The 24,567-nt window shown below is 31.5% G+C and overlaps 1 protein-coding gene across 5 annotated transcripts in view; it reads right to left on the reverse strand.

Moving 5' to 3' along the window:
• ANKHD1 (ankyrin repeat and KH domain containing 1) overlaps positions 1-24,567 on the reverse strand; it is a 90,292-nt gene that overhangs the window by 21,873 nt on the left and 43,852 nt on the right. For 2 of the 5 annotated variants that reach the window (XM_036224673.1, XM_036224672.1), the window contains exons 11-16: positions 23,875-23,931; positions 16,271-16,358; positions 14,043-14,170; positions 13,695-13,838; positions 12,679-12,781; positions 4,557-5,315 (exon numbers count right to left, since the gene is read on the reverse strand). In XM_036224673.1, the coding sequence (XP_036080566.1) occupies positions 4,557-5,315; positions 12,679-12,781; positions 13,695-13,838; positions 14,043-14,170; positions 16,271-16,358; positions 23,875-23,931 (1,279 nt within the window). Of the gene's footprint in view, positions 1-4,556; positions 5,316-12,678; positions 12,782-13,694; positions 13,839-14,042; positions 14,171-16,270; positions 16,359-23,691; positions 23,932-24,567 lie in introns of those variants that run through there. The other 3 variants (XM_036224675.1, XM_036224674.1, XM_016166321.2) reach the window with 2 other exon arrangements.

Genomic DNA, 24,567 nt, shown 5'->3' on the forward strand with positions numbered 1-24,567 from the left:
AATTATCAGATATTTTATAGATATTACAGTACTGTTATTCACCAAATTGAAAATAAAAACATTACTACTCAAGAAAAAATTCAGGAAAAAACATATAATCGTTATAATACAGAAAAAGACAACAAAGCTTCAGTGATAGCAATACAATCCTATAGCCCCAAATAAAAATCAATCAAAAACAGGTCTTAAAGGAAAATGTAAGGATTTCAAGTGTTGGACAATGTTTTTCCTCTAGAATTTTGATAGGACTGGATCCCTATCTAGGATACTGTTCACAACAGCACTCAACTTAGTATACTACTTTTTAAAATAACAGCAAATTTTAAGTTGTTCAGATATATTTCTATATGAGCTGTTATTCCCTCCTCCCCACCAATATATATAAAGTATCTTGGCAATATGAATTTCTCCAGCTTCTGTCACCACATAAATATACATAATTTAACTATTGCTTTACAAACAGGAATGATTATAATTTGTTTCACTTATAAGAACAAGCGCATGGAAAAAAAGCTTTAAAATTTTTTGTCATACAATGAATTAACAGCAGATAGTATTTTGTTATACCTCCTCCAAATAGCTGATATATTTGGGAAACAGCTCCAGACACTAAAGACTGATATATAGAACCTTTATAATAATAAGATTTTTAACAGTGGTCTCATAATATTAACATATACCTTACCAGAGAACTACTTTTCTATCATTAATTTTGTTTATTCATGTTCTATTTTCATTATTATAAAAATATTTTAAAAATTTTAAATGGTTGATTAGACTGTTATGCCAGAATATGATAGTATAAAAGGCTTTACAGTTAACTTTTAAAAAATACTTTTGTGCATTTGACAGTTCTACTATCAAAAATGTGTTATGACATCAATTATTATACATTTTCTACATTATCTTAGAAACATTTTTCCTTCTTGCAATAATGACAATCAGAAACATTCCACAAAAGTGACTCTAATAGGATTTTAAAATAGCAAAAATTTAAAGGTACATGTGGAATAAAGGTTTACTAAGATTAAATTATACCAGGATCATGACATGTTCATAATCCTAAAATGTTTCCTAACTGTGAATAAAATGTCTCTGAAAATGACTAAGATCACTCCCACAAAATTCACTATGTAATTCAAATTAAATTTATGCACTATCCTAAAATGGGGTGATAAGAGAACTAAGTATAATATTCCACTTAATTCTTTGTGAAATTTAAGAGTTTTGTAAGCAATATGGAAGATAATAATAAACCTTACTATATAAAAATCTCAGATACTAGGCGTACATAAACAATGTTGTAAGTTTTCAATAAATTAAATCACTATAATCTATTTTATAGAATAGTAACTTTATTAAATGGCTTCATGTAAACAAATAAAAATCTATACACAAAATATTAACATACATTAGAGAAAATTATTTAAAGATATTTTATTGTAAATTCCCTCAAAAATAAGATTTCCTAATTACTTTTTATTTTTAAGCCTACATTGACTACCATAAGAGTGTTTAAAGAAAAATATTTTTGAACTAGAATTTATTGTAAGAGAGACTATTAAAGTGTCGACAGCAGTGACAATATGCTAAAGTCACAAAACTATATTAAACTTTACATGCACATCAAATCTTAATATAAAAATTAGGAAATTTTTATTTAATAGAATTTAGAAGACTAAAGAAATAATATCTTTAGGATAAATTCAGAACTTGAAGTTGAATCAGATATATGAATATTACATCTAAAGTTCTTAAACCTGGCTGAACCAACTTTGAATCTTGGCATCTACTAGCTACTTAATTTCCATAAGCCCCAGTTTTTCAACAGAAAAACAGGGGGGAAGTACCTATTGTGTAGGATTATTATAAACAGCCCATGAGATAATGTATATAAAGAACTTAGCACAGAGCTTGGTACATAGTAAGTGCTCAATAAATATGAATAAATTGACATTAGTTGATTTTTACCAATTTTATTTATATGTTAATAATGAATTTTTTCTAGATGTTTTTAGAACCGTTCAAAGGTCAAAGCTATTATGAGTTTCTTTAAATTGCTTTTAAAATTCCAGACCTCAGTTCTAGACACTTGAATTAAGAATCACTTACTATTATGATAACTTCTAAAAGCCCAACCCCCTTACTTTCAGAACAAAAGGACCCGAAGAACAGTGCTCCCAATCAAGAGCTTACATATATTCTGTCTGGGACTGTATCAAGTATGACACAAATAAGACTATATACTAAAAGGCTCAGTCAGCTAGTCAAGTCATGAAATTAGCAAATTATGTTTCTAACAAATCATTATCATGACAAATTCTGAGAATCGAATAGCAACAAAAAGAAAACATATAAAAGTGAAATTTATTGCTATTATAAATAAATATTTCCCCTAAAGTAAAACCGAAAGATGTATTCTTTCCTTTATTAAATACAAGGAATGAGAACCAGATTTAATTTAGGAAAAAATAATTACATCTTTGGTCTGATTGATACTCCTATCAATTTTAATATATCATATAATTGTACAATTAGGTATATTCACCTAATTCATATTTGTCTAAATTCTTTTACCTTTAATTGAGAAAATTAAAAGGAACTTGGACTTAATAAAATAACTTTTTAAAACTTTGAGACAGGTTATCATCTTGAACAAAGAAAATCTAATTCTTGCTATATATTTTAAAACTTTCAGGAAAATGGAAAAATTTTATATCAAGATAATTTTTGTTTATTGGCTGATTTATAAGTTAAAGATTATTAATAAAAAATATTGTACAACATGGTAGGCCAATTATTGCTAGACATTAATGTCTGAAAGAAATTATATTTTATTAGTTTATGTTAACATTTTATATAATTACATAAAAATATAAAAGGTGTTTTCTAAATCAGTTTTTGAAGTTTCATGTGAACTTTGTAAAAGACCATTTCAATTTAACAAATATCTCAGTGAAATAAGATTTGACCTCCCCTATAAGAACCATCCAACCATCCATTAGTAATATGGGTTTCATAGCTGCAAACCGAGCATTTAATTAAACATTATAATGCTATTTATAGAATCCTGAGTCTTAAAAATGTTATTCCCAGGCTACGGGTTTCATAATTATTCATAATTGCACTTCACACTTCAATATCTGCTTCTACCTAGTCAGAAATTAGAACTATAAACGAACTATAAGAGTTTATTCATAATTTATAACAACTCTCAGTGCTCATGACACAAAATTAATTTGAGTTAAGTGGCTGTGGGCTGAAGATATAAAATCCCAAATTAAAGAATAAAGAATGTAACTCCTTAAAACATTTCCCAGCATTTTTATTTTCTTTCTGGAACCTAAGATATTCCTCCTCTGCACAGTGATACCTGTTACATATCAGAGGAGACTCACAGGCAGTTTTGTAATTCTATAACCATTAGAAGTCAAACACATGCCCAATAAAATTCCTGATTTAGATAATCTTATTCCACATTTTTAAAGATTCAGTAAAGATTAGGAAGACTAAAGGCTCACAAAAAAAAAGAAAGGAAACTGGGATAGCATAATTGGGATGGGAAGAGGGGAGGAGAATATGACAAGAGGAAACAGACAACAGTAAGGAAAAAAATGTTGCAATCAAGAGACAGAGGACTGGCCTGCCTTTGAATATCACTCCAGCTACATCTTAGTTCTTGGTCTTCATCCACTGTCAACAGCCATTCTGGCTGCATTTCTGAACTGGGCTCTCATGGAGGTGATACATTCACCAGCCATCTTTAGGAAGGTAAATGATTAATTGCACTGTTTTCCCACTGCTGCAAGGACAATGAAAGGGAAAGTAAACTTGTGCACCTCATTTCATATCTAGTTGTAATTTTCCACAAAAACAAAACAAAACAAAACAAACAAACAAAAAAAAAACCCAGAAACACATACTTTAAGGTTACCAGGCCTTTCTTTTTTTTTCTGTGTGTGCGTGCACGTGTTACGTCTGTCTGTGTGCTTTCATTAAGATAGTTAATATAACAATCCCAATCTTTAAATCATTGAGCTGACAATAAATTCTATGTACTTTATCTCTTCTAACCACAAATATCAACGAGAAAAGCTTATAGTTTTCTCTGAACATCCCTTTTAATTAGAAATAGTTAAATTGATCTAATAAAATTACAAATAAAGAAGTAGTGTGATTCTGATTTCTAAACATCAAAATCACCAGTGGGAAAATTAATGTATAATCTGATATGAATATCAATAAAGCCTACAAAGAAATTCTACTTTGAGCTCTCCTACTCAAGACACAACAAGGGGTGGTTTCGATACCAAACATCTAAAATACAGGATAATAGCAATTTTATTTCTTTGCCTTTGCAAATAACAAAAAAGTGGGGAGAGAACACTCTTGAGTGTTAGTGCTATTGAGTTAAGTTAAAATCACTTCCAAAACACCTCAAGAAATAAGTAATTTTACAGTGGAAAAGTACAAAATTGGTGTTTTGGGAGGGTCGTGTAAAGAAGTTGAGCACACAGATTAAAGAGAAATTATTACAGATATATTTCTTAACCCACCTGCTATCAGGTCATCAAGAGTGTCGGTAAGCGTCTGGGCTGGAGTTGCAACCATTAGTCCATCTGGTTCTTGAACTAACAGCCCCTGATCATGTCCAGTAATAGCAATCTGAGGCTGTCCTATAATCTGATGATTACCTGATACTTTCTGAAGTTCAAGAGCATTTGTCCCATTAGAACCTAAGTCACTGGAAAAGTTACACTGTGGAGATGATAAAGGCTGGACTGGGACAAAATCAATTTGTTCTGCCGATGGTGGAGACTGTTGCTCATCATCAACATCATTATCTTTAAATAAGATTGTGTCAACCTGAGGAAACTCTGAAAAGTGATCCTCTAGGAGACTACCATCTCCTTCCCCTTCTGGGAAGACTCCTCTATGAGAGCACTGCTGGTGTAGAGACACTGTGTCTTTCTGACCTTTGGTTTCCAAGTATTCTTTGGTAAATTGCTGCTGTGTTTTCATCTGCAACTGCCTTTCCACTTTCTGCAGTTCTTTCAGTATTTTCTTCTTCTTCTGGACTTGCTCTTCTCTGTTCTTTTTAAGTTCTTCTATCTTATCTTTGTTCAGAGGTTCACCTTGAATTAACTCCAATGACTTAAGCTGTGCTTTTTCAATAGCACTAATTCTTTGTCCCAGTTCATTCAGCTTGCCTTCAGTCTCCTCTACTATGCACTCCAAAGGCTGGTATGGGTGAAAAGGTGGCAGTACGTCCTGATCTGCTACCTGCAGGGAACTGGACTTCTGCTTGGATGTACCTAAGCACATGAAAAATGTTTGAAAAAGTGCCATGCTAAAAAAAAAAAAAAAAAATCAGCTCCCCCTCCCATACACACGGATCTCCCTCCCCAAACCCTTAATAGCTGTAGAATGAATGTTCAAAGAGTCACACAGTGGTAGGTAGATTAAAGACTATGCTCATCTATTTCACACAGCACAAACTGAGATGTTGCCAATTCAAAAAATGTGAATTTTTTAATAAAGGAATCTAATATTTAGGATAGAAAGATTTTGGAAATTCAGACAGGGGCAGGGAGAAAAGAAAATCAGAGAGGAAAGAATCTCAAAATTCTGCTTATTTGATTGGACTTTTTAAAGAACATCAAATCTAAAGCAGTATCAAAATAGTGTTAGGATACCATTAATGTTAGCTTAACTGTCCAATTATTCTTTTCACAATATTAACTGTGTAAGTACAGGTTACTACAAGAAACTATAACTTGTAGATCAAAGTGTTTTTCAAGTTGTCAACATGTTTCTCTTAATATATCAAAATAATGAATGTGAAATCCGTTTTTTCAAGACATACCCTTCTAAAAATTTCCATTAAATAAGTCGTTGACCCTTCTGTACCTGAATGCTATGTTAAACTTATATCACAAAGGACAACTATTCTAAGTTTAAATAAACTCCTCATGTAAAAGTCTATGAGGAAAAAAAATAAGGTTACCTAGAAGAAAATCAGATTCTCTATCTGGGATTACTCATATTGACAATGTATCTTAAAAATCAAGTAAATATATCCTATTTTGATTTAATCACATTTAAATTACTCCCCTCATGACAAAATAATTATCAGTATTAATAATCCTAACATCTGGAAATAAAATGGAGAAAATAGGTAATAACTACTTTGAGGCAAATTCAAAGCTTAATCTTGTTTAAGAAGAACTGCAACTATTAGCAATAAAAAGAAATAAACTACTGATACATCCTACAACATAGATGAATACGTATTGCCAAGTGAAAGACAAACACAAAATTCCATTTGTATCATAACTATGAAGTTACAGTAGTGAGAATGAGGACTGATCACAAATAGGAATAAGAGATCTTTCTGCAGTGATAAAAATGTTCTAAAACTAGATGGTGGTAATGGTTGCACAACTCTATAAATTTATTAAAACTCATTGTATTGTACAATTAAACTGAGTGAACTTTGTGGTATATAAACCAAACAGCAATGAAGCTGTTTTTAAAAAAGAACTGGAGGCAGTGAAAACACACAATGCAATATACATATGCCTTACAGTTGAGTTGTACACTTGAAAATTGCTGGATTTTGTTAACCAATGTCACCATAATAAAAAAAATTAATTAATTTAAAAAAAGAGAACTGGGTAAAAAAATAGTTGTATACTCTTTTGGATTAGAGTCAACACATATGAATAACATGAGTAACATAGAATTTTAAAACATAAGATCATCCACTGCATTCAAAATGACTCTCAAGTCCAAAGGAAAAAAGTCACCCATTAGATGTTAAAATGCTCTGAATTGCAAGAGGGTGAAAAAAAGTCAGAGATTCCATTGCTTTTTTGCTGGAATAGGAGATCTTAAAACTGTAGGTAGCTCAAACATATGCAACATGTTATTACTGAAAAAGTCTGTTTCTCCTCTAGATATTGTTTTTAGCCACAGCCAAAATGACTGTCATCATTTTAAAAGACTTAATTATTCTTTAAAAGCAAACTTCATCAAAATATGTTGTCTGTATTCAATTTTATATTTCTATCTGAGCAAAGTGGTGGGGAAAGGTTTTATTCTTTCAGAGCAAAAACTTTAGGTTTGTGAGATAATTCTATACTTACTTCCATAAGATCAAATAGGAATCCATAATCCTATGATTTGTTCAAAGTATCTAATGACAATCAACAGGTATGAGGAGGGAGGTTAACTGGCATGGAGAGCAATATATATATCTGCTAACCCAGCAAGAAAATTTTTAGTCATATGACAAATTCAAAGACATCAGCAGACTAAATTTAGAAATTCTATGAAGAATGAATACTCCTTTAAACTTTTATTAATTTCACAACACCCTTATATAATTGCTATGTAATTTGTATGTAAGATTAAAGAAATCCATGTAAGAGTTCAATACGAACCAGATGGTAATTATATGATCACATTGGATGTTCACAAATTTAAAATCTTACAAATAATAAAATGATCCAAAATAAGACTAGAATTTTGAGGACAGTAACAGATAAGAATTGCCCTTTCCTGCTAACGAATAAGATGTAAGAAGCTTACAAAATTACTAAAGTAACATTTTTAACTGAATATAGAGACTAGAAGCCCAGAACATATGTAGCAGTAAAATCAAGGATGGTGAAAGTAATGCATAAAAAGTAGTTCTTCCCAAATTCTGGATATCTGTAACCATGGAGTTAATGCGATTTCTTAGAAACATATCAAAGCACTAACACAAGCTATAGCAACATCAAGAATAAACCAGATTGGTGAAAAATAAATCATGTCTTAGTCCTAGAAGCTAAAGCAACACCATCCATTTTTGGGAAAAGAAGAGATGTGACAAGTGTCCTTTTAGTAACAAAATTTTCCGTAGGTAGGAAGGTCATAATATAAGATGCCAGAAAATAAGAGTTCCATCCCCTTCTAACATCTCCCACTGTCAGATATAAATAAATAAATCTATTCATTGGTAGAATTGAGTGACTTTACAAAGTATTATCTAGGAGAATAAGTAAAGTCTCCATCTCATCTTTTTGGTTTAGTTTCTATCCTATTTCCTGACCTTTTACTTTTCTTCCATTAATAAAAGTAGAATAAGTTTGTAATAGGAAACCATGATATAGAGACAGCTTAGAAATGCCCCCTTTTTTATAAGCAGTGAGAGAATGAGGTGGATATGACTTGCCAATTGTTTAGTTTACTATTGAAATGAGTTAACTTTATCAATCATTTTTGAGCCTAAAATAATTAGTATACTGCATAATAAAAAAAAATGGCCAAAGGACAAAATACATGACATACAGATGGACAGATCTGGTTTCATATTTATTTACTTGGTTTTGTCTAATCAAATTTAAACCTGTTCTGCAATTCCTTTTTTTTTTTTTTTTTTATTAGAATGATTCCTTATTAGAATGACCTTAAAACAGCATTCCCAACTGGGTCTTAAACAAAAATAAAAAAAAAAGTTGATGAAATAGAATGGAAAATAACACTGTACATTAAATGTAGTAAGTATGTATTATCTAACAAAATTTGTGTTTTGATAAGTAGATGTATATTGTGTCCTGGATTTCAATATAAAATATTTCTTATTGTGGTTACAGCCGAAAATGAAAGCCATTGGTCTAGAATTGACTCATTTTTTTCTTTATGTCTAAATATGTCTCAAATTTCCTAAAGTAACAGGGCACATGCTACACATCTTTAACACAGTAAGGTTAAGCAGGAGTATCCAAAGATAGAGCACCTGTGTTACATGCTAAGAGATTCATTCAACCTCTGGCTTTTACTATAAGCAGTTATATGTTAAAAGATATTATTAAGTTGGGGCACATGTAAATCCACGTAAGCCTAATTACATAATGGAAATAAACTGAAATAGAAAATATCAGTAGTAAAATTTCCATTAGAACACTCAATTTCATTCACTGTACATGTATTATTTTCTGTACACTTTTAATTTGATAAAAAAAAGAGAGAGAGAACTTTTCATGTTACCTATGCCAATAACGAACCCTGGGATATAAAGCAGCATGTTAATTCTTACTTAACATTTATATTTCTTTTTGATCTTTTCCCCACCACTCTAGAATACTACTTCTTGATTAATTTTTTAAAACTTTCTCTTTAATCACAATGTCTCTCTTCTTAAAGATTCTTAATAATTTTTTTTTGCCTTCAGAATAATCTGTATTCTTAGCCTGGCATTAATTATTCAACAAATAGTTGAACATCTAGGAAATCAAGGCATAGTAGACCACACCAAGGTGAACAGCATAAACCCTGCCCTTGAGGAGCGTACAGTCTAAAAGAGAAGACAGAGATGTATGAATCCAAATGTAATGATAAGGGCAAAGGGTGGCAGGCATGAAAAATGAGGGGTGAGGTGTAATATAGGAACCATTACACATTGCTGGTGGGAGTGTAAACTGCTTTAGCCATTCTAGAAAGCAAATCTGTAGTAGTCTGTAAGATAAACATTATGCAATCCTATGACAGACACTTTTGCTCCTAGTTTATCCTAAAGAAATTTTCACATAGATCCACAAGGGGTGTATACCAGGATTTTCATCACAGCATTGTCTGTGATGTTAAGGAATGAGAGACAATCTGGGTACCCATAGCTGGGAGAAAGAATTGGTAAAAAATGGAGAATACACAGGTGAAACACCTTGCTGCAGGCAGACACAATCTAGAGGCAGACACATAAATAGACTTTAAAAACAGTATTGAGCAAGAAAAGTAAAAATCAAAACAGGATTACAGCACAATACCATTTATGTAAATTAAAAATACCCAGAAAGTAGTAAATATTTTATAAGAACTTATAAGAACAAACGGATTTGCACATCGAACATATCAGAATGATTGCCTACAGGGCAAGTAGGGAAACAGAAAGACAAATAAAAGGGAATAAGTAAACAAGAGAGAAGCCACAATGTCAAAGTGCCAGGCATATGATCAACATGACCTTCTACACCTGAAGTCCAAAGGGGAGGAGGGTAAGGAGCAGGAGTGATCACAGCCAGAAGGAAGATCCAATAAACTGCTGTAGGAGTTCAGAAAAAAAAATTACTTTTCAAGAGGGCTTGAGGTGCACACAAAAGATGCAGGTTTTGTTAATCTCGATATTATTTAAATGCTTTGCAATAGATTAATCTAAGTTGTATAATCTGCAGAGAATAATCATGAGTCCTCTCTTCTAGAATCTCCGGAGAACCAGTTACAACAAATAAATTAGATGCAACGAATGGCTTTAATCAACAAATTTATTTTAAAAATGGATTTTGGAAAGACAAAGGGTTATTATTACTTACGTATCCTTTCTCATCTGAATATTCATAACTATAGTTAATAAATCTAAATAATGCTAGAAAACTGAGCATATCTATCTCTCTCACCTAGTTTCACATTTTGTTTCTAGAGGTGATTCTGAGGCCTGTCAGATGCCACTTAGAACTACGAACCCTTGAAAACCAACAATGGGTAAGCGAGATTAGTTGCCTAAATCGGGAGAATGTGGGTCAAGACAGATGGAGCCTAGACAAATGGTGCACATGAGTCATGAAAGAAAAAAGAATATGTGAGTGGGATATATATACATAAAACAACTGGGTAAGATTTAAAGGCATTAACATATTTTAAAAGAATGTAGATATGAATAATAAAAAGATTTATTTAAAACAGGAGTAAAATGTTATAAGAACTTGAAAAGACGATTGCTAAGACAAGAAAGTTTTAGAGAAGAAGCCTTCCTCCATCCCTAATGACATGTGAAACACACATATAATTTAGACTTCGAAGAAACAAAAGGGTCAGTCAGTAATTTCACCTCTGTCTAGAGACATAATGAGAAGTTTTAAGGAGAAAATGCCACTTTAAGGAGAAAAATGTAATAATATATCTTTAATAATTTATGATAGGTTTTTCTATCTATCCTGTTGATTGCATGCACTTTTACATCATCAACTGATTTTTCCTCAATCAGACTGATATGCTATGATGCACATGATTTATCCTAACATTACATTTTAACACGATGCATCATTATAGTTTGATCGTGCATAAAAAATATTAGGCTGGCGATGCCACTTGACAGCTAGCAACAGCAAGTGCTCAAGTATTTAGATAAAGTATTAATTTTTTCTTTCCTTAATAAATTAGAAAAGTGAAACCTTCCTTAAAAGATAGTTCATTTTTATGCTGTTCAGTAAGTAATAAAACAACAAAGTGAAGAAAATAAGTAGCTATTCCAAATAAAAAGGTATCTCAGTCAGCAAAACATGATTACTCACTTGAGTAGCAATTTAAAAAATCACTACCCAAACATTTCAGTTTACTTACACATTAAATCTAAATTTAAAATGTTTAACTTCCTATCTGCACATACTTCATGTCCTTCCTAGCTTATTTTTTGGTCATTTTGTGGCTCTGTGTTAACAACATATTCTTTTAAAGATCTCTGGTACTGACTTTGCCTGGCATAAGATACTGTAGTCCTCTATAGGATTTAACCAAACAAGAAACAACAAAGACAAAGGTGTTTAGGTTAAACATTCTACTAAAGGTTGTCAGCCAATTACAATGCTCAGATTCCTTAAGAAGTACATGCTTACTTGCTTTGATTTGTTAAGATTAAAAATGGCAATCTTCATTTTCTGAAAAGTTTGACTAGCTAGTTGTCCAATGAAAAGTTGCTAGAACTAGCATAAGTCAGAGATTACAAACATTTTGTCTCTAAAATTAATAGTTTAGAAATGAAGTAATCCTTGATGAAGGCCCTCAATACTCTAAATTAGTAAAACTGACATAATTTGAAAGAAGCTTGTTTGCTGCTCTAACAGTTAACCACTAAACAACTTTTCTTACATCATAGTATTAAAGATACTAATACACACACACCTCATTGTGACTTCAAATATCTAGGATTTGATTATCACATTCTGAATGAAATATGCTCATAACTTATAACTTGTTTTTAGATAGTTTTTGATACCTTACAAATTACCTATTTTCTTATTTCAGAGAACTCAGATGTGACAACTATACATGATTATCAAGTGATGGTACTTTTTATATCTATAGATGAAAGGACAGCAGAAAAACACCAGAGCTTATAAACCTGAGTCTTTTAAATAGTATACACTCCTTCTTAATATTCGCTTGTATATTACATATTTTTTGTTAGCTATTTGTCCAGGTTCACATACTAACAGATGTTAACCCACTAATTCTGCATTACATGAAAGAAACTAAGTGTAATTCTTAAACTTCTCACTCACTGAATTGATGGTACTAAGACTTAACCAGAAAACAAACACATTTTTAGTCCTCACATACTATTGTTTAGCTAAAGAATTGTCGAATGGGAAATGAATGATAAATTTCTGCTACTCTAATATAATCGAGAACTTGGTTTGCTTCTTAAGTATTTTCATTTGTGCCAGATAAAAAACCTAGCAGTATATTAGCAGGAAGAAGTCATTTTTCCTAGTAGTTATATCTTTTCTATTTTAAATAGTCTGTAAGGTTATTAGCATTTTCAGAATTACCTACCTCAATTAACCATGGGTATACTTTTATGAATTCATTAATTAGATGACAACATTCCCATTTTAAGGAAAATAATCAATAACTAACCTTTCTGTACTCCTAAAAGGGCAGGGGAGTTCTCCTGTGAAGTTCTGTCAGGTTCTTGCGGAGGTACGACCATGGCAAGTGTATGCATTGGTACACGTGGAACCTAAAAAGTCAACTCAGAAAAAAAATAATCTCAGGCCAAAGAATAAAACAAAGGCCCATGGATGAAAGAGATCCTTTTTTAGATTTTCGTCATACCACCAAATTCACTTTTTTATTTCTTAAAAATTAAAAACAGACCTTCACTAAGGAATAATTTCTGAGAATACTGATTGGACAACCACAGGCAATCTATAAGTAGTGAATGATAAGCTAAATGGAATTAAATATTACTCTCTTGCCAAGAAAACCTTGCTGGTTTCAAATATAGCTAGGAGTACAAATCACATATTCATTGGCCAATTTTCCCCTGTTCAAATTCCATATATGTCAAAAGAAAAAAATCCAACATATTTCCTGCACTGGGGTATTTTTAGCATTTCTCAGGATAACTTCGTAGAAAAGAACTTAAGATTTCTTTGAACTTTTGATACTTAGTATACTCTCTATACTCTCTTCATATTTTTAAGATAGGTTTAAAAATTACTTTACTGAATTTTTGGTGCCTGTATCCTTGTTAACTATACTTTCCAGGTTGACAAAGTAGCTATCTCTAGGATAAAAAATACTGTCTTGGGAGGTATAAAGGGAAAAGCTTTCTCTTGGTTCAAGATTATGTTTAATAATCACTAAAAAAAAAAAAAATTCTAAAGACCTAGTTGTAGTAAGATGACAACTTGGAATATTTATATTTGGTATTAAGTGTTTTTTAAAACACTATTTTTAGTAAGCAAGATAAAAAAATTTCCATGTACTTTCCCCCTCATGTCCTTTAAAGAAAATAAGGCCTAAAAATTTAGTCTATGTTTATCTCAATATGAGATAAACAAACCAATTTTGTCCAAAACGAATTTTAAACAAAAACTCCCACTTTGTAAGAATATTTCTATTTACAAATAAACTCTTTTTTACTTTACCTGAGATTGATCTTGGGAAGGTGGAGTGAGCTGAGACACATCTGTGGTAGGAACTGACAGAACGTTGTTTGGATAATCCAACAAATAAGAAACAACGTTAGTATGGCCACCTTTTGCAGCTTCAATGAGCATTGTTGAGCCATCCTGAGAAAAATTGACGCCATAATTATTACTAAATTTTTTCTCATGATTACTATGCGCATTTAGTTTCTTAGTAATGCATATAAAATCAAAACTCATTTAAACAGTAATAATATTAAGCATTAAGAGATCGAATAAACTTATATTTTTCATACAATTTAATAGTAATGTATATATTACTTATTTACTTATTTTTAAGTAGGATACCTTGAGTCGATGGGTAGGGTCAGCCCCATGAGCCAAGAGTAGCTCAACAACTGCCAGGTGACCTCCTGCACATGCCAGTGACACCACTGTATGATCATTATTGGCTGTAGCCCTGTTCACATTGGCACCTTCAAAGAGAAATAAACAGCCATCTTAGCAAAAGCTGGAATCAAGCCAGTTTGCAGAAAACATCATTTTAAAGATTTTTTTGAACTACAACATAGATACAAAAAAAAGTGCATAAATCATTAGTGTATAATTTGAAAATTCTCCACAAAATGAACACACCTGTGTCACCAGCAACTGGATCAAGAAATAGAACATTATCCACGTACCAGAAGTCCCACCTTGTGCCCCCTTTCAGTCAGTACCCACCCCTCCAACAGTAACTACTATCCTGACTTCCAAACTGGTTTTAGTTTTTGAACTTTATATGAATGAAATCATACAGTGTACTCTTTTGTTTGTGTCTGGCTTCTTTCGCTCAATATAATATTTGTGAGATTCATCCACGTTGTTGCACGTAGTTGAAGTTCGTTCATTCAATATCACTTTTAAAATGGAAAATCTAGAAGACTAAGATTAATAAATATATACAGGTTAACGTAAGCATCAAATAATAATATCATATGTAACTCTCAAAATGTATCAAAGACATTTTTGATCTACTTCTAGAATGTGGCAATATAGCCAGGTTTCAAAGTAGAGAAAACAGATTTTTTAAAACTGTATTTAAGAGAAATATAATTCTTCATATTGTGTATTTTAAAAGTCAGAGGGATGTGAATACAAAGAGAAGACATAAGATTATCCAAATATGTTATCTTAAAGGCTATTTAATAAGTTGTTCAATAGCTTTGTACAATATGAACTGAAGAATACCTAAATACAAAATCTTTTCTTAGCCTCTTTTTGATGAATTGTTTTTGACCCCTGGAAAAAAGAACTAATTTTTAGTTCAACTCCCTTTTACAACCCCAAAAGGTCTCAACTAGATAGTTAAGACTATAGCAATATACATTCTTCCTTCTTCCTTAATTCCAAACTCACTTTATGAAGAGAAAAATAAACCTACATGTGAAACTTCTATTATTAATTTAATTTTCAGAAATATCCAGCTGAACCTAATCCTAACTTTCATAAAAGTACCTTTGGGGAAAGGCAAGGCACACAAATGAATATCTTTACATTAGCAACATGAGATTATTTTTAAAGTTGTCAATAATAATTTGAAAGGGTAGGACTATTTAGCATAGTCACTACAGCCTAGAAAGGCTATTACAATCAGTGTATTCCTGCTCCTGACAGGCCTGATTATATGCTTAGTAGGGTAGTCATTTGGTATGCTTAGGTTAACTTTAGTAAAAGGGCATGAGAGAACTCCAAAGGTTAACCATCTACTTATTACTTCTGTGAGGTTGAGGTAAACAGTTTTTATACACTATGTTATTATAACATTATATAAAAATATGCCTTACTTGGTAGCAAAAATGTGATGTGAAGAAAATAAATCTAGTTTTATCCAATTACAAATATTGTATTGCATTCTTAATAGCACGAAATGTTGGTTTTATTGGAAGAGATATAAAATTTTTATTTTAATAACACATCACTGAGGGGACCCTCAAATTTTACCATCCTATTCCAGGATTTTTCATCCAGAGTACCTTTAACAGTGTTAGGCTTAACTAAATGAAATTGCTGATGTTACCATTGTTGAAGTATAAAATGACAATTTTATATGGTTTTACCTAGCACAGGTTCAGCATCATTTCACTTTTCTATAGTAAACAGTATTGAACTACCTCTTCATCATTTGAACTTCTTTGCCTAAATATAATCTAATAAATATAATAATAATAAATAATATGCTTGTATACTTGATTAATTCAACTATACCATAAACAATAGTAGCAGACTTTTTCCCCCCAGCCTCAGCAGAGCTGCCTTATCATTAAGTACTAAATAATACTCTAGCTACTAAATATAGCTGAACATTTTACATTTGGCTTTTACAACTTTTGGGAGCAACCATCTGCTGTTTGGCTGATAAAAACTAATAAAGATCCCAATATGAACTCTATGATTACGAAATAAAATACAACAACAAAAGACTAGAATAAAATACTTATACTGCAGGTAAAGGAGCTTTAACATAAATTACAACAGTTCAGGAATTTTTTTTAGAAATTGTAGCCTCTTAGAAATGAGTACTGCACATTCTTTACCTTTGCTAATAAGAAACTGCACAGTGCACAAATGGCCAGCTCTTGCAGCTTTCATCAGAGGTGTTCTTCCACCTTCAGATTCATGTTCCTGTTAAAGAAACAAAAAATAATCTATTGGTGCCAATTCATTAAGCATCTGCTTTAAATACTTAGTACCAACAACAAAGAGATAATGATTTAATACTTACTCAAAATAGCCACCTGTACTACCTCTCTCTCAATTTCTTCAAAATATAGGACTAATTTCAGCCTACCCTACGTGGTGTAACCTTTTAAGGTCAGTTCAGTTTTGCACACTGAACAATAACCATCACTGATAATATTTATGTTTAGTCTGTTCTCCAAAGAGAAATTGCTGCACTTTCCTGATCCCAAGATTAAAAAGATGTTTTCCTAATTATTCATCTGAACTGAGAAAAAGAAGCCTTAGTCTTATGAAGTGATTAGAAGGATCCTGATCTTATCATATCGGAAGCCAATAAGGACTCTTATCATAGGATAGAAACCAATCCCTGAAGAAACACTATGGTATTTCAGGAGTGAAAGGAAAAGGAAAATGAAAAATATACCAATTTGAGCAGATTTTTTTTAAGAGTAGAAATTAAACATTTAAATATCAAAGCAAAAGAAACAGCTTTATAATAGCAGAAAGATTGTTACTATTTCTAGGAAGTTTGCCAGCAAGAGGAATGAATGATAAAACAGTTTCTAATCATCTTAATATCTAATGCCACTAAAAGGAGCTTACTTGTGTGGTAAATAGTACCTGTCTGTTCAGAGAATGCTAACTCTTATTATATTTATCTAAGTACGAAAATGTAGCTGATAACATCAAAAAGTTCTCTCACCTATGCCCTCTTTCACTATGTATGCAAAAAGTAATTTCTGTTGTTCTGGTCCTTTTTCATTACTAAGAAAAACTTGATAAAGAAAAGTGATTTAGTCAGCCTTTATTTCGGCTTTGTTCTAGTTAATTGAGGATCCTTTAGCTCCCACATAGTCAACCTAAAAATAGTGTGCTCTGCAATAGAATGCAATTTAGCCTATTTATACAATTATATCTGATCTACAACTAAGACAAACAATGAGACATAGAGTGGATTGTCAACCTAATGGAAACTTTACACTAGAGGGTAGTGAAAGGAATTTCACTCTAAAAGGGATTTAAAAAAATCTCGATAGTGTAGAATCTTTGAATATCCTATAAAAATTAGTTTATGCTTTGACTTTTTAATTGTTATGTATACTGATCAGTATGGAAGAATGGATAATTATAGATAATGCCAAAATAATGTGGCTTTATAATTTTAGAATAGCTTTTGAACTTAGAATCAAGTGTAGGTAAATCTAAGATTCTGGCAATTTACTTCAAACAAAACAGAATATATACCATGAAGAGCCTACTCAGAGAGACCTAGAAAGTTGTTTGTCCACTTTTTATCTGACTTATTTTTTAATTATCATTACAATCAAAGACATAATGGAAATAAATGAATCCTTTAGCAACCCGTTATTTTCCTTCCGGCCTCAGGGCCTTTTTGCTCAGGCTGTTCACTTCCTGTAACACTTTTCTATTAGCTCTTTTTCATCCTTCATATCAAGTGTTATTTCCTCGAGAAAGACCTCCCTGAACTTCTTGACTAGATCACTCTTCCTATTATTGACTTACAACTTTTATGAATCACTCCTTCAAAAATTCCAATCCTATATTAGTCTGAATAACTAGTTGTCTAACATGTCTCCGCCACTAAAATCTAAGCTCAATGAGAATAGCAATCATGTCCATTTTTGCTTATCATTATAAACCTAACATCTAAAACAATGAAATGCCTACATTATACTGTTTACTAAGGAAGACTCTAAGTATAACTGACCTCTCAAATCTTCCATCTCATAAGTACTGAAGTTTTAAGTTTTAATTTACTAGGTAAATAAGAAAATGAAAAGTTAATTTAACAGGAAATTATAATAGTAGCTAAACTTAGAGCAAGACATTCATTATCTGCATTTGATAATACATTATTACTGAAACTTAGATGTGTAATACTAATGTCACTTTTCTTTTTTTGTTCTTATCTCTTAAGCCTGACAGTGACATCCATCAACATAACTGAATTAGTAGTTTAAAATCAGAACCCGTGATTAATAGCAAAGACAAAAGATTTTGAAAGCTCTGCTTTAGAATAAACTTTTAAAGTAACTGCTAATTCTGTATAATCAAATCAAATTTCAAAATTCAACACACTAATAAAAGTTCTGAAATAAATGGTATGAAAAACTGCCTATTTTATTTTACTCCCGAAAAATAAATATACATTCATTCCTTTGGTTCTGAACAATATAACTGTTTGAGAAAGTGGCTGGTAAAACAATGCCACAGTTTTATAATGTATTTATAATATTTAATGTATTAAAATTAATACTGTATATCCCACATGTATCATTTGTACCAAAATATCTGATTACTAAATACTACTTTTAAAATAGGAACCAAATTTGTAATATACCTTATTATGAATGTTGGGTTTATGGCCAATATTTATGATCAATAACATTTTAGGATATATTATAATTTTCCTTTATAAGCACAGAAAGTTATTTTCCAAGGTTATAAACTTAGATGTTGTGCAGTTTAATGTACAGATAGAGATTATCTACTCGAACATTTGTTAATACCTATAAATCCATCTGGTCCAATTACCTTCTTTGGATGGCTAATTTTAAACTACTAATTCACTTTGTAGTAAGGTTATTATTCTATTGAGGTTTCCTATTCTTTTTTTAAATTTTTTTTATTTATGCCTACAGCACCTGGTCTTCCTAGGTGGTGTCTGATCCAAGGACTAATCATGTCCGACCTTGCTTAGCTTCCGAGATCAGACATCGGGCTTGTTCAGGGCAGCATGTGTATAGACTAGACTGTGGCTCTACTGGGGTGCGAACCCAGGACCTTCTGAATGTAAAGCACACATCCTGACTGCTACACTGTGGAACCATGTCCAAGGTTTCCTATTCTTGAGTCAATTTTGATCATTTATGTAGTTATAGAAAAAATCATTATTCATTTCATCAAAGTATTCAAATTTGTTGATTTTCATGTGATTGCCTTGTAAAATTTTAAAATCTCTACTGTATCAAATAGTTATAATTCCAAGTGTCTATTACTTACACCTCTGTGAAAAAAAAAGTCTGGCTCATTTTATCTATTTCGGTAGTTCTTTTATTTTTTAATCAGCTTTTGTTTTTCACACCTTTTTAATTCCTATTTTTATGTTGTTTTCTATTCTATTAACTTGCTTTTATCTTTATTATTTCCTTCTTTGTGCTGTTGTTCTTTTATTAGCTTTATTTTCTTTCATTATGTATATCAAATTTTGCTTCTATGGACCACTTTAGCTGTATCCTCTCATCCAGATTTTGATGAGTATTTTTTGTGATACTTTCTTCTTTGTAATATTTAGTATGATTGCCTCTTTAACCCATGAATTATGTAAAAGCATTTTTTTCATTTTATATATAGGAGATATTTTTAAAAAGGTTTAACTGTTGATTTGTAATTTTAAAGCAATAAAGATCAGAGGATGTAATGTAGTCCATATGATTAAGGAGTTTGTTTTAAAGACTTTTTTGTGGCCTAATGGATAATTTTTGTAAATGCTCCCTGTATTGGAAAAGAACATATAGTACATTATTTATAAAAGCAAATTTAATTTTTCTATTCTTAACAATTGTTTTATCTGCTTATCAGTTTCTTGGAAAAGTGTGAAAAATCTTACCACTACAAATATAGATATATTTTTTTATAATTTTATAATATTCTATTTTATCTGGGGGATAGATTATTAGTTATTGATTAATGAATGATTATGGTATCCATTGAAAGACTATTTATCTCTAAAAACGCTTGTGGCCTAAAATTACATTTTGTCTGATGTTAACATTGCCTTCCATTCTATGACTTTTTCAACCTTTCCTTGTCATTTTGCTTAAGGTTTGTCACCTAAAACTACCTGCTTTGCTAGATTTTGATTTTGAATCTAATTCAAAAGCCTCTGTTCTTTAACAATTTATTTCAACAGATTTATAGTTGTTCTGTTTACTGATACATTTTTTAAAAAAAATCTTTAAAGTTATTTAGTATCTGATTCTCCTCTCTTGAACAACACAAGGCTTCTAGAATGGCTTTTAACCTTTTAACACATCCTACTGAATTTCATGCTGTTGCTGTCTAGAATTTTAAGCATATAAACTTGGCTTTAAGTATATATATTTATGTTTTACACTGAAAATTTTTATTCTTAGTATGTTTTACCAATTTCTTTGCTTGCATCCCTTGCCTTCCTCCAGGGTTCTTTTTTCTCATTATTGATGTACACATCTTGTAGCTGTTCTTTTAGCAAGGGTCTTAGGTGGTAAGCTCTTTTATTCTTTGTAGATGCTTATTTTCCCTTCTCTGGAATGGTAGTTTTAAACTGTTATTTTTTCTTGGTATTTTGAGGATATTAACTCCCACTATCTTCTGTGACATCATTATACTATAGACATCAACCATTGCTTTATTAAGGCTTGGTATAGTCCACCCCAGTGACACTGAAGGTGGAGGCTCTGTTTGAGATTCTGAGCCACAGTCTATTGTGCTCCAAAAACATCCATCCTACAGGATGGGAGGGGGGTAAATGCAGATAACTTGGGGCCCTTGGCAGGCTAGTTCTTGCAGATCTTGGGCTCTGGTAAAGGGGGTGGCAGAGTGTGATTATTACTGTTGATAAGAACCTGCTGGCAAAAATTTGTTGTTCTTTATTTAAAATGTTGTTCTTTATCCTGAAAATTCTAGTTTCATTTGTCCTGCTTAGTAATTAATTTTTCAATTAAGGATTCATGTCTGGCTTCAATTCTAAAAAATTCTACATCATTTACTATTCAAACATTGCCTTTGCTTTCTACATCTAATACCTCTCCTTCAGAAACTTCAAAGAGATGTATGGTGGAGCTTTTAGATCTATTGTCTTTCCCTTAATTTCTCTTAATATTTGTGCTATATTGTGTTGTTATTCCTTGTATAATCATCTAATTCACTAATTTTTTATTTAACTATGTTAAACATACTATTTTTCCTATACATTGAGTTTTTATTTCTACAATTTCCCCCCAAAGTTTAAATTTGTTTTATATCATACCCACCTGTTCTTAATTCCTAATTATCAGCTTTTGTTTTATTGTCTCACATTGTTTTACAGCTATTGTCATAGTTTATAATTTTACAGCTATTGGTCATAGTTTATAATTTTACAGCTATTGGTCTTAGTTTATAATTTTCAAAATTAAAGTCTATTATTTCAATTTCCTTGGGCATGTAGTCGCCTGTTTTGCTTTGCTCCATTTCTAGTCCATAGAGTTTTAAAATCTTGTGTCTGGGTATAGCTACGTATTTTTTAGTCTAGTTTGTTTTTCTCCCATATTTTATTTATTATGTTTATATACTCCAAATGATAGATAGCAGAGAGGTTTCAAAATATACTAACACTGACTTTACTTTTTTGACTAGAAGTCAATTGTACTTAAATAACCTTGAGACAGCTGAAAAGAACTCATTCAACATACAATAACCTAGAAAAAGAGAACTTGTCCTTTAAAAAACTGCATTAAGAATTCTGTGTATTTCACAGATAGTTTTATCAAGAAAAAATTGGTACGTTTTCCAGGTTTGAGTAGTAAAATTAAACAATATGTATGTGTTATTCCTTAGTAAAAAGCTAACATTTAAAAAATGGGAGGTCACATTTAAAGTTTATTGAGGTAAACTAATCATTAACAATTAAAATATATTGATAAGTGACAATTAGAACTCATAAGCTCCCTAACAGCTTATCCATGTAAAATACACTGCCAAGATCTAGTTCTGATGAATAAGCACTATGAGAAAAAGGTGCAGTTTTTTCTATGTGGTGTTAGACTACAAAATTCAATTTTAAATTAAGTTTATTTTCTTTAAAATAAGTTGATTTCCTTTAAAATCACAGTCATGGGTACCCAAGGCATGTGTGTGTGCGTGTGTGTATTTTAATTAAATTACAGAGGCTGTGTTTCTTGATGTTGGAGAACACTACCTAGGGGGAAGGGCCAGAATCATAAGAGAAGGGAGGGTGACTCTTTTATACTACATATGTACTAGAGGACTCTGATACTCTCCCTTCGGGGTATGTTCTTCCAACCTACCACTGGGTATTAATCAATACCTTAGTGATCCACTGTTACTGATGAGATTAATATCCCTTGGGAGAACCGAGATGGAAAAAAGATTAAAGGCACTGTTCTAGGGCTTTTGTATTTAGCTCAGTTTCTAAAAATTGCAAGTAACAAAGAAAAACCAAGCTTATTCAGTTTGGATGAAGGAAGAATGATCAATTATAAAGGAAAGGTGAAAAAAGAGCAGAACTCAACAGTGGTACAAATTAATTTGTAGAGACTCTAGCAATGTCTCGAAGTGGGATCTATAGAAGTCTTGTCATCAGAATCTCCGGGGATATGAGTTAAAATGCAGACTCCCATTTCAGATTTGCTGAATTTGAACCTCTGAAAGTGGGGCCGCAATTCTCATTTTAAAAAAGTATCCCAAGTTTTGAGAATTACGGTTAGAGAAAAAAAGATTTATAATCACATTTCCTTTAACAAATCTGGGAGAAAGAAATACTTTATCTGAAATAACACTTAGCTTTACATAGCTTTACATTTTTGATAGGAGCCTGAGATATGACACAAATTGAATAAAAGTTAATATTTTCACATAGTATTTTGTGAAATGAATTTAGTTTGTTGAATGTTATAATGACTTCTTATTCAATAAGCCAATAATGAACATACTTAATAAGCATTATATTTAAGATTGGCTTGATCTGAAGAATTTATTTTAGATGGCCTAAATTAATTATGATCCAATCACAGTTTATTCTGTATTATAAATTAAGCACTCCTCCTGAATTTAAACAAATCTTTGTGGATTACAATGGATATTAACTTTGCTTGACTTTTAAAACCATCAGGCACAAATTCCACACATTTTCAAAAGAAATGTTTGCCTATGAACAAGTATTCACCTTCTTAAAAACCAATTTCAGAATGTGGTAACAGGAGACAATTTTAAGAAGAAAATTTTAAGTTTATATAAATTAGGGCCTGAATAATATAGTAAATAACTATTTTTTTGTTTATCTAAGGATTATGTAAAAACAATCCAATATCACCCTAAATCTGTTTCAGATTTTTGATGAACAAGCTAAATGCAAGGGACTTTATAATTGAGACTTTCCTGTATCTTAACTCTCCCAATAAAGAAAAAATAAGAACTATCTGAATAAGAAAATCTATTTTCACCTAAGAGATCTTTTAGGAATACCACATAAAAAGAATACTAAGGAAGCAAATTACTAGTAATGTAAATCTCTTTTTATTAGAACTTCATATTCTTTTTCATTTGAAGAGGATTTCCTTTATCACCCACCAGGGTCCTGGAACTTCTTGGCTGGAATTCAGATTTCCAGAGTTCTGGTAACCTACAACATCTATTCTTTATGTAGTAGCTTACAAGCATCAAAGGCCACCCTCACCTGATGCTTGGCCGGATCTATGCCCTCCAAAATAGTCTTCATGTCCTCCTGCTTGTCCTGTGAAAGGAAAAAGAAGAACTCACGGATCTGATTCCAAAAATAAAGATCACATTTGGCCATGAAGACCTTGTGACTGGTACTTTAGATGCTGGGCTGTGTTAACTCAAGATCTTCAACTAAAAAGATTCTCATCTGTAGGGACCATAACCTTAGGAGCAGAGAACGATTTTTTTTAAGGTATGATAATGTGGTTCTCTACCACTATAACTTCAATATAAAGCTTAACATGAAGATATAATTCTGCTGAATTATTTGAATTCATGCCTTTGTCTCCAAACACAACTAAAGCCACAGAATTAAGAGCAATATCTTTTAGCATCTAACCAAAGAAAATAAATCAAACGATTTGGGAATATCACAAGTTGGAAGAAAAATTAAGGGAAATACTGGAAGATGATTAAAAGTAATGTAGCGCCCTCCCCCCCATTATAAAGGCACTTAGTGCTTACATTTTTCAACTAAAATGAGAGCCTTCAAAGAACTTGAGAGAGAGAATATCTATATTTTCTCTAGATCTAGACTCCTTACAGAGAAAGTACTTGAAGTTGAGATAGGGATATGGTTGAGGAAACAGTAATAAATTTTCAGTCATTGATCAAAGTTAATTAAGCCTCCAAATAAAATAAGTGTAGC

This window comes from Rousettus aegyptiacus, unplaced genomic scaffold (genome assembly GCF_014176215.1).
Source record: "Rousettus aegyptiacus isolate mRouAeg1 unplaced genomic scaffold, mRouAeg1.p scaffold_m13_p_7, whole genome shotgun sequence".
Taxonomy (NCBI): domain Eukaryota; kingdom Metazoa; phylum Chordata; class Mammalia; order Chiroptera; family Pteropodidae; genus Rousettus; species Rousettus aegyptiacus.